Source organism: Lingula anatina, chromosome 1 (genome assembly GCF_051362555.1).
Source record: "Lingula anatina isolate TDL-2025a chromosome 1, LinAna3.0, whole genome shotgun sequence".
NCBI lineage: Eukaryota > Metazoa > Brachiopoda > Lingulata > Lingulida > Lingulidae > Lingula > Lingula anatina.
In genome coordinates this window covers 4,775,396-4,788,205 of record NC_141767.1, presented here as the reverse complement: position 1 = coordinate 4,788,205, position 12,810 = coordinate 4,775,396, and the positions used below count along the sequence as shown (strand labels likewise).

The following is a 12,810-nucleotide window of genomic DNA, read 5'->3' as shown; positions in this document are numbered from 1 at the left end:
CCAATTAGTGTCAAGGCTATATTTGTACTGTACACAGCTGAGCTGGGCCAATTAAATCAATTACCTGTATGAAGTGTATTTGGAAGTTAGTGGCTTAATTTTCGATTTGGTGTAGTGATAAGAGTAATTTTATTTTGCAAGTAAATTCTACCTCAAGTGTAATTGACATATAACTTAAATAACCTCATGAAATAATTTTGCACTTTCCTCTGTAAAAATGTTAAATTCTGCTCCTTTCAACTGTAATGTTGTAAGTTATAATATGAATAAAAATCACTATTGTTATCTTTCTATTAATTTAGATTTACATGTAGGAAATTGATCAGGCATTTCCCACCAAGCCACACTGATTGGGTGCAAGTAAATTATTTAAAAAAAAAAAAAAAAAAAAAAAACGGAAGCTTTTGATGACAGGTACAAAAGGCAGCTAGATGACACACAAGGTAGAAGCAGCAAAAAATATTCCTAGATCTCTGTGACCAGCTGAGGAGACAGGATCTGAACATCAGGAGAGTGAAATCCAGTGCATGACAGGAGTTATTTAATTGAAGCGACACTCAGAACTCAGCATTTCATGTTCACTATAAAAGTGTTTCGACTTGTGTTGAATAAATCATACAAAATGTGCACTTTTCCTATACAGTATGTTTAAGCAAATGGTTGCAGAAATCAATTCATGAACTGAATTATTATTTTACATTGGACATCATAAATACATGATTGTGAAAAATGCCTTGCTTCTGTGAATGACTGAATAATAATAAAATCCTAACAATGTTGCTTATATGAATGGTTGCATTCATGGTGAATATTAAACTCTCTCAAACAACAGTCGCATTACATTTACTTTCTAATGAACCAAAATGAAGTACAAGAATGCTGAAATAATTTAAAAAGTTGATGATGGTATAGAGCAAATGTTCTGCATACTTTACTTCTGTACTGTATTAACAATAGCATCTGAAAATCCCCAATATAGTTAGGCTTTACATTAAAAAAAGAGAACAACAAATACCTGATATTGCAGTTTTAAAGTAAATTTAAAATACATGAATTTTGTTCACTGAATACCTAGCAAAATATTCTCAATGCAAATGGTATATAAAATTTTATAAAATCAGTTTGATACAATACTTTTTATGACAGTAGATGTATTTTGAAAACTTATTTACAACACAACTCACCAGCTTTATTTTGATACAAAGGACACGTCTTTTTCATCATTGACATAGTTTCTATTGCTCCATTGATATCAAGTGTATAGTCCCATGGCAAATTCCCATATTTGTAGTGCCTAACAAATGCTTCTGTGAATGACTGAACTAATAATAAAATGCTAACAATGCTGCTTATATGAATGAACAACAGTCTTGTTACATGTACTTTCTAATGAACCGTTTTTAATATGAAGTACAAGAATGCTGAAATAATTTCTGACAGCTTCACGATGTAAAGATAAGTCATAACTAACAGCAATATTTCATGTCATAAGACAATCATACATTCTTCCTTGAATCCACAAGGGTTTATCCTAATGATCAGCTCAAATTTTTTATATCTATCCTTTATGAAAACAGTTGCTTCTATTTATGGTTAAACTTATGATTACACATTAAACTCTCTCAAACTATAACTGTTATTACCCAATGAACAAGAAAAATGAAGTACAAGATAACTTAACTATCTTCTGACAACACGATGTTGGGTAAGTAGCATTTAGTAGGATTTCACGTTTTTAGACTGTCTTGAGTTCATATCGGTCGATCCCGCTGATCAGCTGAAGCCTCAGCTTGTATATATCCTTTTCCCTTTGGTGTCCTTGATCGTGATATGAAGTTTACTTTATTTTATTTGGTTTACCTATATTTACGCTACTATTCCCCGTCGTTCATTCCCTCCAGCATGGCCGCGGGACTAGTGTTACGGAGCAAATATGACGTCACTGTAATCGGTTAATACTATCAGTATGCGATCCATTCAGTTGCATTGTCCAGTGCACTTGTTCTGTGTGCTACGTTAACTCTATAGATTTCAAATGATCAAACTTCCGGTTAGTTCTAAAGGTAAACCTTGTTAATTTAACGAGTACAAAAACGTCTTATTTAATCCGATTCGTGCGTATTTTTTTAGAATTCATTACGGGCACGTGCCGGCGGCACTTCATTAATCTCATTTGCCTGTTTATTTATAAATAGACAATTATACGAAATAAGGACTTAGTGATGATGTATGAAATGAGGAATGTGGGAGTATCGTGTACATTTAATGCAACCTGATAATAAGCCATACAGTGCTGGATAAGTAAGTCGTTTTCTAATTTAAAAAGCAATGCTATTTACACGTCTTATTTTATAAAAACGGATTTCCGACGTACTTCACAATGCATTAACACTGCCGCCCCTCTTGACTTTTCATACAGCGCCTTACTCTGCCTCAGCTCATGCTCATCAGAAAATCATTCAGAATTTTCTTTGTTTACAAATGAAAGTTGCATATTATCTGGAAGTGTGTGTCTTTTAAGTCTAAGGAACCCATATAGAGCCCCTGCGCCGAGCAGGAGTCCTAGGACCAACATGCCGACAGCCAACCCTACCATTGCTCCTGAAAAAAGAAACAGTCGTTGAAATCAATATGACATACGGAAGTTTGCAGAATTGAGTAAGCTTTTATCTTGAGATATCGTTTATATTCTTCTCTTCCCCCATCCTCTCTTCTATTTTAAATGGTTTTCAATGGCCCTTTGAGGTCTAAAAAAAACGCGCCACGTAAATCGAGCTTGCCTGTGTTACTGTCATGTACCAGCACCTCCTGCTGTTTTGCCGTTGGCCCCGGGGTGGGGTTGGAAGGCCCTGGCGTGGTCGTTGGTATGCGAGTTGGGAGGGTGGGTCTCTCAATGTCGCCTCGAATTGAACTGGACTTTATTTTGTACATCTGGAATTCAAGAAACGGTATCACCTTTGTTTGAGAAGTACCCGAACAGCACTTATAAATATTGGTATGGTGTAGTTTTATTTTGCTGAATTCATAATATTCGAATCGCATTACAGGTTGCTTTTGTCTCATTGGTGCCTTCGGATTATTCTGCTCTCAGTTGGATTCTATGTCTTATAATGTTATTTTAGGATAATCCTTTATATTGAACAATTCATAATTGACTTTTGTACTCTAAGGGCGTATTCAGAACACGTTGATCCACTGGCTAACAGATCTGAGGATCAAATCTGACCGACCCACTTAAAAGCTTGCTGCATGATTCCCAATAGATATTGAATAGATTCCCCGCAGGGATTACGCGCCAAACTTTCAAGTGGAACGGCCATATGATTGTGAATGCGGCCTTAACTAGTCCATAACAATGAACTCCATACCGAACCATTTCGCGCCGCTACCGATAACCACACCGACCCAGCGTTGACACTATTAGTGAGATTCAACCAGGCAGCCTGTAGGGGAAGTTCTGCTTTGCCGGGAAAGTCGACATTGCCTTGAATTAATAAATACGTTTATCAAATATAAATTCCTTGATTTAGCCTACGTGTCGTTGCAAAATGTTAAGATTTGTGTTACGTACGACGTTATTAATCAAAGTTTTAACTTTTACAAGATGTTTACCAGATTATATAAAATACAATTCAGAATGCTTTTAATAAGATTTATAGGTCCTTACGAGTCCAGTGGGAGCACAGCGGGTTCTTTCCGTTCACTTTAGTCGCATTGCCTTGGTGGGTGCGGCTTAGGATGCACATCTTTTCCTGGGGGCAGTAGTCGAAGCTATTACATGGTATTCCTCCGGCAGCAGGGTCAAGACAAAGCTCTCCGCAACTATCTATGTCTCCTATGTTGTTTATAATTTTATCACTGCCATAATACGCCGTCTCGTCAGTAAACACTGTGAACTGAGCTGACAGGTAAACCAGGAAAAGAGAAAACAATGGTCAGTTTTGATGAATATTTAAAAACCTAACAACTTTTTTTTTTTTTTTTTAATTTATTTTTTTATTATTATTATTTTTTTTTTTTTGCTTTTTCATAAATGCCAAACGGAGATCACAAAAGATAAATATAAGGAATGCAAAAAGCTTCCAATTCTCATGTAAAGTCTTCAGACTTATAAAATATAAAATTCCTATTTAACTGCTATGGTATACATGTATATTTTGTTAGTGCGATACTGCTCTTTGCTTTGATTCAAAACAGGAATACGAATTAAAATTCGTTAAAATAATGAAGAAATGTTTCAACTGTTCTGAGAAGTGCTTCTTTAGAGTTCGACATTTTCTAATTGTCTACCCTCTACCAAGACCGCAGTTATCATTTTTGGCTGAAGCACCAGACCAAAATGACAGTCTATTTAGTCTAGAGACATATTTGAGAATATCTGCGGAAAATCAATCTGTGGCCCTGGTAGAGGGTACTTATTGTCATACATTTTACAGAACACAAAGGCATAGATTTCACTCGTATAAATGCAAAAACATGTTAGATTTGTTATTTTTTTCCTTTGAGAAATTTTATGACAGTACCTGAGTAGGGTGCCCGTTCCAATAGGGTAGAAACCACGTAAAATGCCTGCGAGTCGTACTGTATCTGTGGTCTCTGTATTCTTTGAGGTGACACCCCTGCAAGCTGGGCGAGTTCTAGTTGAAGAGCGCGTGTCTCTATCCCCATGAAGTCCACGATGAGTCCTGGCGAGGTCCCTGTAACATGTATTATAACGGTGTTTTTGGTCTGGCGTTTTTGGGTTTTCCTTTCTATGCATATTGCAATTCTTTAGAGACATCTACAAGTATCTTGTTTTAAAAAAAGAAACAAAATGTCTTACTGGGAAGTGTAATTCTGAAATGCTTCTTAACTGCCTCTGGGAAACATTCAATGATTTCAAAATTATTCAGGTCTGGGTGCTCTTGATCAAAGTTGAAGAAGTTGTAGCTTATTTTGAAATCTACTTCCGGCTGTAATTTCAAGAAAATTGTTTTAAGGCGTCTGCATTACATGGTTCACTACACACAGCAATTTAATAAGTAATACTCCAGAGAAATATACTATTCAATAGACATTATTAAATTAAATTATACACACATCGTCTGTTCAACCCCGATTTTTTAACTTCACAAACGTGGGCGATGTAGGTCTATTACCACTACTTTTTATGCCTTGCGTATATCTTGGAACAATCAACTAAAATTTAATTTTAAACATGTTAATTTCCCCAACTATTTGGCCACCTCGTTCCATGGGTATTATCTTGTATTGGAATTAAAGGAACCTGATTATACTCTCTTATACTTACTACAGCTGAAGTGATCACTAGCTGTATAGGGAAACCAGAATCGACAATAGAGCCTGGGGAGACTTCCCTGACATCACTCTAGAATACAGACATTGACCAATCAAATTTTTTTATCTAATAATGAATAGGTCGCTATTCGAAGTATTTTTATTCCTGTTAACTTAATCAAATCTCTTGTTGCGAACATCACATTTTCAGGTGCATATAGGTGTATGTGGTACGTGTGTTATTATGCTAAACTAATGAACCTGTTTAACTAGTTTATGTAAGAGGGCAACTCTCACCGACAAAAAGTATGCCTCAATCGTGACATTAGTATCAACGTGACCAGGCACTGGGTAGTCGTTCCTCTGTGTGACATAAACGTCGGCTCTAATTCCTCGTGTAAGTCTCTGGAAAGACGGATAACTTATTAATACAAAGAAAACAGTTTCTGCGCTGATTGTATCATTTCTAGCTATATCAAATATTCTGTAGTTTCACATGCTTTTTCCTACATAAGTATGAGTGGTCATGGTATCGTTATATATCTTTTGAACTGAATCATTCACCATTATTTAACAAATGTTTGAATAAGTGCACAAAACCCACAACTGAAAGTGTATTTAATAAATTAATATTGACTTTAAACAACGTGGTTATCCACAAGTTACCTGGCCAACATATACATAGGATTCGGAGTCTAAGAAGAACAATTCCATAGGATTCTTCAGTCGTAGGGCATAACCGCCAGTTTTTTGTAGTTCCTTCTCGTTGATCGTTGAATCAAAACCGTCCAACCCCAAAGCTCGTATTGAACAGTTGCCAAGCACAGTGTCTGTCACATACTTAACACCTGAAGAAAACATGGAAAAGGTGTGTAAATACCAACGCTGCCACAATGTCAGTTTTCGTCTTAATATCGTAGATTTTCTGTGATTGCACATTATACTACATGGGTTTACTTTAATTTTTAAATCGTATTGACTACAGTTTCATGCACTAAGAGATTTTTTTAATATGGACATTAATAAGTGAGAAGTAGTTTGATAAAGATTATCAGATAACACTTTGCGGGTTTTAATATATTCTTAACTTCTGCACGACAATATGTTACAAAATCTTAAAATAGCGACCACATTTATATCGCGAGTTGAAAACAGATTTAATTATATTCAGAATTGTATACAATTACACCTGCCTGTGTTATAATCATGAACTTCTTTGAGCATGTGGTCCGTATACCAAGGTGGTATTCCAACGTCAGGATTTCTGTAGTCGTAACGTAACAGCTTGTACTGAAAGTCGTAGTATACCTGTAAAAAACAAACCATACCATAGGCCTCCTTACGAATTTGCCGGGTCAGAATATATTCTGAAACTCCTGCGAGCATTGTTCCATTACTGCCCTTAAAGTGGCATAGCAATATGCAAACAGACTATTATGCTGTTCAGTGATTTTTTCAAAAGTTGTTCATATGTTTGATAATATTGCACAAACCAGTGCTGACAGATGGTTTCCATCGTGTAGTCATTATCATTTGTAGACTAATTAGTAAGTAACAAAATATTTCTTTGGCATCATTTTACTGATAGTCTCAGAAAAATTGTAGTTTGAGTTGCATCCGCTTGCACGTTTATAAGGTGTGGATACTTATCAAAAAGCAATGGGGATTTCGAGTTGCATTTATCATCTTGAATATAGCAGATTATAAAAAAAAACAATACAATAATAACATGCTCCATACCGTATCTATGTCAAGAGAGGGCGCCATGCTTGAAAAAAAGCTTGTAATCCGACTGATTTTTAAAGTTGCATTTAAAAATGGAATAAGGAATTGTACCCGTTGGCTTCTAAAATTTGCTACACCTGAAGCATGATCTGACAGTACAAGGAAATGTAACTGACATAAGTAAATTGACGTGTCATCGGCATACAGAAAGCGATCAGAAGAGAGTTGTCAGGTAAGTCATTAATATAAAGGAGAAAGAGCAGGGATTAATACCAGCATCCTTGAGGGACGCTGGTATTAATATAGCCTTCTTCAGTTGATTCGGATAACGTGCCACTAATAGATACCATCATTTTTCTGTTCTGCAGGTATGACGATAAAAGTGAAAATAATTAACCTTCAAACCCGCACGCTGACAATTGAAGTAATAACAGTTTATGCGGAACTCTGCCGAAGGCTGCCGAAATATATAGGAATATTCCTCTAACGCCCCGTCCTTTTCTAAAATTACTTCTTATGAAATTTTGAATTGCCAGTAGCTGTTGATCTGTGCTATGACCTTTGAAAAATCCAGATTGTCTATTAAACAGTAAATTGTTACTTATGACATGATTGATCATATTTTTATATATCATTATTTTCTAATATCTTTGATACCACACTTTGTAGTGAAACATGCCTATAATTTTCGATGCAGCTTTTATAACCTTTTTTATAGATCGGGCAGATGTAAGCCGTTTTCCATTAACCCGGAAAGGTACTGCTCTGTAAAATGTATTCAAATAGAACACATTATGGTTTCGCAATAGAATCTCTGCTGATTTTGAGCATTGTTGTCGTCACAGAGTCTGGACTACTTGCCTTTGAGCTATCCAAGCTATCAACTATTGATCTGATCTCCGTATCAGTCACATCCACCTCAGATAGAGTTTCACTTGTTCGGGGAGGAGGGGGGGGGGGGTAGAATAGCGTTGCAGTGTCAGTCTCATCGTCAGAGTGATCTCTCTGCGAGAAATACCTCAGAAATGCTGACGATTTTTCCAACCCAGTGTATGCAGCCATATACCCGTCGAAGAATTTTAATTTTTCGTTAAAACGATAGTTGGAATTGACGTACTGTATTTTGTACCCATCAGGCTCTTAATAGCTTGCCAGTACAGTTTACGTCCGTCTGATTTTTCGTCAAGGCTATCAATTAGACCATTGTAATCAGTGAAAAGATAATCAAATGGTTTTGTGCTGAAATGCTTTCTAAGCTTTGTTTTTGCCGGAGCAGGTTAAACCGAAACTAAGTACTCCATTTCAGAGAGAGAGAGAGAGAGAGACAGAGAGAGAGTTGTCAGCAGAGGAGTCGTTTGGGTTTTCAATAAAATATGCAAACATTCAACATGTTAATATTATCATTCTTTTAAAAATATGTGCTATTTATAAAATGGAAGTAAAGCAATTAAATATTTGATGCCGGTTATAACGTGATTGCATATATCTTAATATTTTACAGTGTTTTTACATAAGGGTAATGCTTTATTCTGAAGGCGTATAGTATATATATATATATATATATGTACATGTATCAAACGGTGATTATGATATTGAAACTTACAGTTGCCAGTTGAATAATGGAAGATCTCGGTAAGTAGATTTCTTGCATATACGAGAACTGTAAATCTAAAGGCTTCATGGGTCTTGGGTTCAGGCGGCTTGCACAGTAAGCACCAACTGGGGTCTGGAAAATTGGCGACAAACATTTTTTTCTTTGACCAAGAATGTTAAAACTGCAATCGATTTAAAGAGCACTGCAAAAGGAATATAATCGGTTCTGTTAATTAAAGTAAAACGATACAAAAATCCAAAATACGGTCATTGAGTAATCAGATAGACTTTTTTTTGTTCATATTAATCATACATTAAGATTGGTATTTTTTGGACAGCATTGTAATGCTGTATATGTTTATAGATCTAATAGATAAAGCTATATTTTAAAAACCATTACCTCAAAATCTGTCTCTGAAAAAGTGTAGTTTGGTTGGAAAGAGAAAAACTCGTACGAGTTAGTAAAATTATGGCTTTCTCCACGCGTGCTGAACCCCTGCACTAGCGCCCTGACTGGCACTGGAACGCCTCGCTGGTTTACAGGGGACCAAACTCCCGATGCTGAAAAAAAGAAAGAAAAAATATTAAATTCATATATTCTAAGGCAAATAACTGGCATGAAATCAACGATTAAATTAAGTTTTTTACTTTATTATTTACATCCACTGTCGATTTCATATTCGTTCATTCCAAAACTGCATCCAAGCCCTTGATGAAATTCTTAATCCCGCTCGGGACAAACGGAATACATTTCCATTATCACCACGATAATATTTCTGTGGATGACCTCGAAGCGTTATATAAAACGTTATATATAACGCAGTTCAAACATGCGTTTACGTTAAGCGATGGTAATAAATCTCAGTTTTACATCCATGTTTTACAGAAAAAAAAATGCATCTATGCATTTAATTGTATTACCATCGCAGCCTAGCTCCCCTCCTCTCTCTCTCTCTCTCTCTCTCTGAGTGTGTGTGTGTGTGTGTGTGTGTGTGTGTGATGTTACCTATAAAATGATCCTTATAAACCATGGGGAGTAAACAGCTTTGAATTTAACAACCATCTTTACACCAAGACACCTTAAAAGCACTGTGAAGTCCTTTTTCCAAAATCACTTGATACATCACTGACTGACATACACTGTACCTGTGAAATAATAGTCCACCGTGAAGCTCCCTGACCACGCGTCATCATTAATACAGCTTCTGTAGTGGTCTACGCTTATTCCTCTCACCGTCTCCCGCCCAATGTACACCTAAATACAAACAGGCCTTGTAAGTAAAAGCCTTGCAGACAAAGGTGGCTCCGAATCATGGCGACATGCATTGTGTCTACATTTTTTCAACTATTCGAAATGTTTTGGAACAGCAAGGATGGTGTGGAAAATATGAAGTTTTAACTTTAAAATCCATCAACCACTTCGCCCATCATGATTTAAAATTAATAAGTAAATGCAGAAAAAAATGCCAAATTGAGTTTTACTTCGTTAAATTTCTTTCCAAACCGCAGAACTTTATCCACTGTGTATATTGTGCCATTGCTGTAGCCAAAAAAGTACTGGCCATCTTGGGAACGAATGTCTTCTGCGATGCAATCAACAGCTGTAAAACAAGAGTTTCATCTTTAAAGGAACATTGCGAAGGTGCTAGTTATTTATTGTTGTCTTACTTGTTGTCACATCTGGTGTGATAGAACATTAGGAACACGAACAACCACTACACGATATTATTGAAGAATTTTCACGTAACATTTGCTTTAAGCCAGACTATATTAAGAAGTTGGTAAACGACCGGCGATTCTCTGAAAACAGGCGTGGCAGACAAAATATATTTAGCTTCTTTTTTAACATATGATGTTAAATGTGCATAGCAACTAAAATGTGGTATTGATCGAACTTTTTAAGGCAGGGGAGGAATTGTCGCACACATAGTGCTAGCGATTTTATTGCATATATATATATATAGTTATAAGATTTTCGTGGACCAGTTGTACATTTCCCCCTCTTATAAGACCAATGTCCAATGCAGAATCCTGATATTGAAGAAGTATGTAGATTTGTCATGAGTAAAAGAACAATTTACAACTTGAAAGAAAAATAACATTACCTCCATCAGGGCCTATCCGTGAAACGTAGAATTGCTTAGTGACGTAGTCATAATTAAATTGCCTCACGCCACCGGCTCGTTTTAGACGCAGCGTTCCTCTGTTCTTTACCCCGTCGTAGAATTCTTCCGCCATCATTGTGTAACTGCCGGCATTGTTCACGATATTGGCTTCCACTTGGGTATAAAAAGACGTTGGTAGTTCTGGCAGCGGGGGAGCTAAGATAGAAATATAAATGATTTGTATCAAGCGTTGTTATATGAGAGCGTTTAGATTTGGAAATGCAGTATTATATTCATGAAAAGTGGTTTGTTCTGAAATAAACCGTAGAACAATCATGTAGAGGCAAATGTTTCTTTTTTCAATGAAATCCTTAAAAAGAGCTTTCCACATCAAAATGACTTAAATTCATAAATGAAGTATTTGCTTTTAAAAGCATTTGTTCCATTGTTCGTCCTGATGTCATAATTATATAATCTATGATATAATATATGATTGATATTTTTATTTTCGCTTTCTAATGAAAATATATATAAACTGTATACTTGCCATATTGAAAATGCAAAACATATTGCAATACTTATATTATTATCATCAACGGCAGTTAGATATTATCTTAATTAAAGTATACTCTCGAGTGCCTAAGATTTCAGTATATCAAGTGTGTGAACCTTCATAGCACAATTCAGTTTAATATCAGATAACCATCAGATAACAACATATGATGTCACCCCGCACTGTGTTAATTTGTAACTTATCATATTAACTTGAAATACGTGTGTGTACTAAATCTAGTTTATGTAGTTGACATTTTTGAAAATAAACATGGTCGGGGATTCTTCAGAGAAAGCTGGGGTAAAAAATGTATAAAAAGCGCCTCTCACTTTCCAAAACTTTGATAAATAATATTAACAGTGTGAAATATAAAAGCGTAGGCCTACATATTAAAATACATGTACTTTATATGTGAGTGTGATCTTACACTGTTATAATTTCTTACCGTTTATGTTGGTGGCAGTAGTTGGTCTAATGGAGGAAGCTGTACAGTATTGTTGGTTTTGACCATTGGTTACTGCCGCCAGACATGCTATGACAGCCACTGGTATCGCCAATGCATGCATCATTTTGATGGAATAAAGATATGAAACTGAAATTATTCAAAATATAACTAAAATATACAAAAATATAAAAATGAATTTGTTTACATATAACAACATGATACATGTAACACCCGAAGGTGATGTCTGCTAAAGGCAGTGAAAACCAAATGTATTTACAAGTGACATGCTGCACAAGCTGATAATTAATCAATAAAATAGTAAAGACAACAGACGTTCATACATCAATAAGCTGCTGACCAAATTAGTTACAGAACCATAACATGTCCAAAAATCCGCTAAATCCATCAAGCTTGCTTTCATTGTCCAAAAAATTATTAACAATAGAAATGCCATTGGGGGTGTAAACATACCTGTTCGCAATGCAACGAGTTTTAAGATGAGCTACATTAATACAACTACATGAGGTTCTTATCTCCGGTGCACAGGGTCACAGATATTTGATTAACCATTCTACTGATATGGGTGTACTTCTGTTTGGATATCCTAATTTGAGGTAGGACGCATCCCTTGTTGGGAGAGATGGGTATTCGTAGGAAAGTAAGGAACATAACTTCCAAAGTTGTTTTAATTTCTAGCTTTAATTGCGTTCTTCACATCTAGGATTGACATTTTTTCACGTCCAAACCAAAAATTGTTACCCCTTCTATAATTTCAGCCGTTTGGGTCTACACCAAAACTCACGCGGGAGGTTTTTTTAGCGATCGGTGATGGGTAGACCGGAAGCAGATAAAACAACACTTCTAAACCCGACCAAAAAACGAATAACTACATTTTTAGAGACAACAAAAATAGGAAAATAAAATCTATCAGCAACTATTTTCTGAAGTTGTGTGATAATCCTAAGTGAGACTGTTCACACTCTTACTCCCCCGACCCATCGTGAAAAAGCTAATCTAACCAACGGCAGTCCAATGTCATGGTTCCATATGTGAGAATATCAAAAATAGATTAAAAAAAAAAACTTTTTTTTCAGAAAATTTAGCTTCGAAGC

General features: G+C 35.8%; 1 protein-coding gene across 1 annotated transcript; it reads right to left on the bottom strand.

Annotated features, from left to right (window-relative positions):
* Positions 1-605: 605 nt before the first annotated feature.
* Positions 606-12,237, bottom strand: LOC106165633 (uncharacterized). Its single transcript, XM_013543924.2, has 17 exons — positions 12,170-12,237; positions 11,699-11,845; positions 10,701-10,916; positions 10,078-10,196; positions 9,742-9,850; positions 8,996-9,156; positions 8,606-8,728; positions 6,471-6,585; positions 5,944-6,125; positions 5,575-5,682; positions 5,291-5,368; positions 4,823-4,952; positions 4,524-4,697; positions 3,668-3,901; positions 3,369-3,484; positions 2,781-2,931; positions 606-2,601 (listed from the first exon to the last, which is right to left on the bottom strand). The coding sequence occupies exons 2-17, from the start codon at positions 11,820-11,822 to the stop codon at positions 2,456-2,458; spliced, it is 2,286 nt and encodes a 761-aa protein (XP_013399378.2). The 5' UTR covers positions 11,823-11,845; positions 12,170-12,237; the 3' UTR covers positions 606-2,455.
* Between the last annotated feature and the right edge of the window lie 573 nt (positions 12,238-12,810).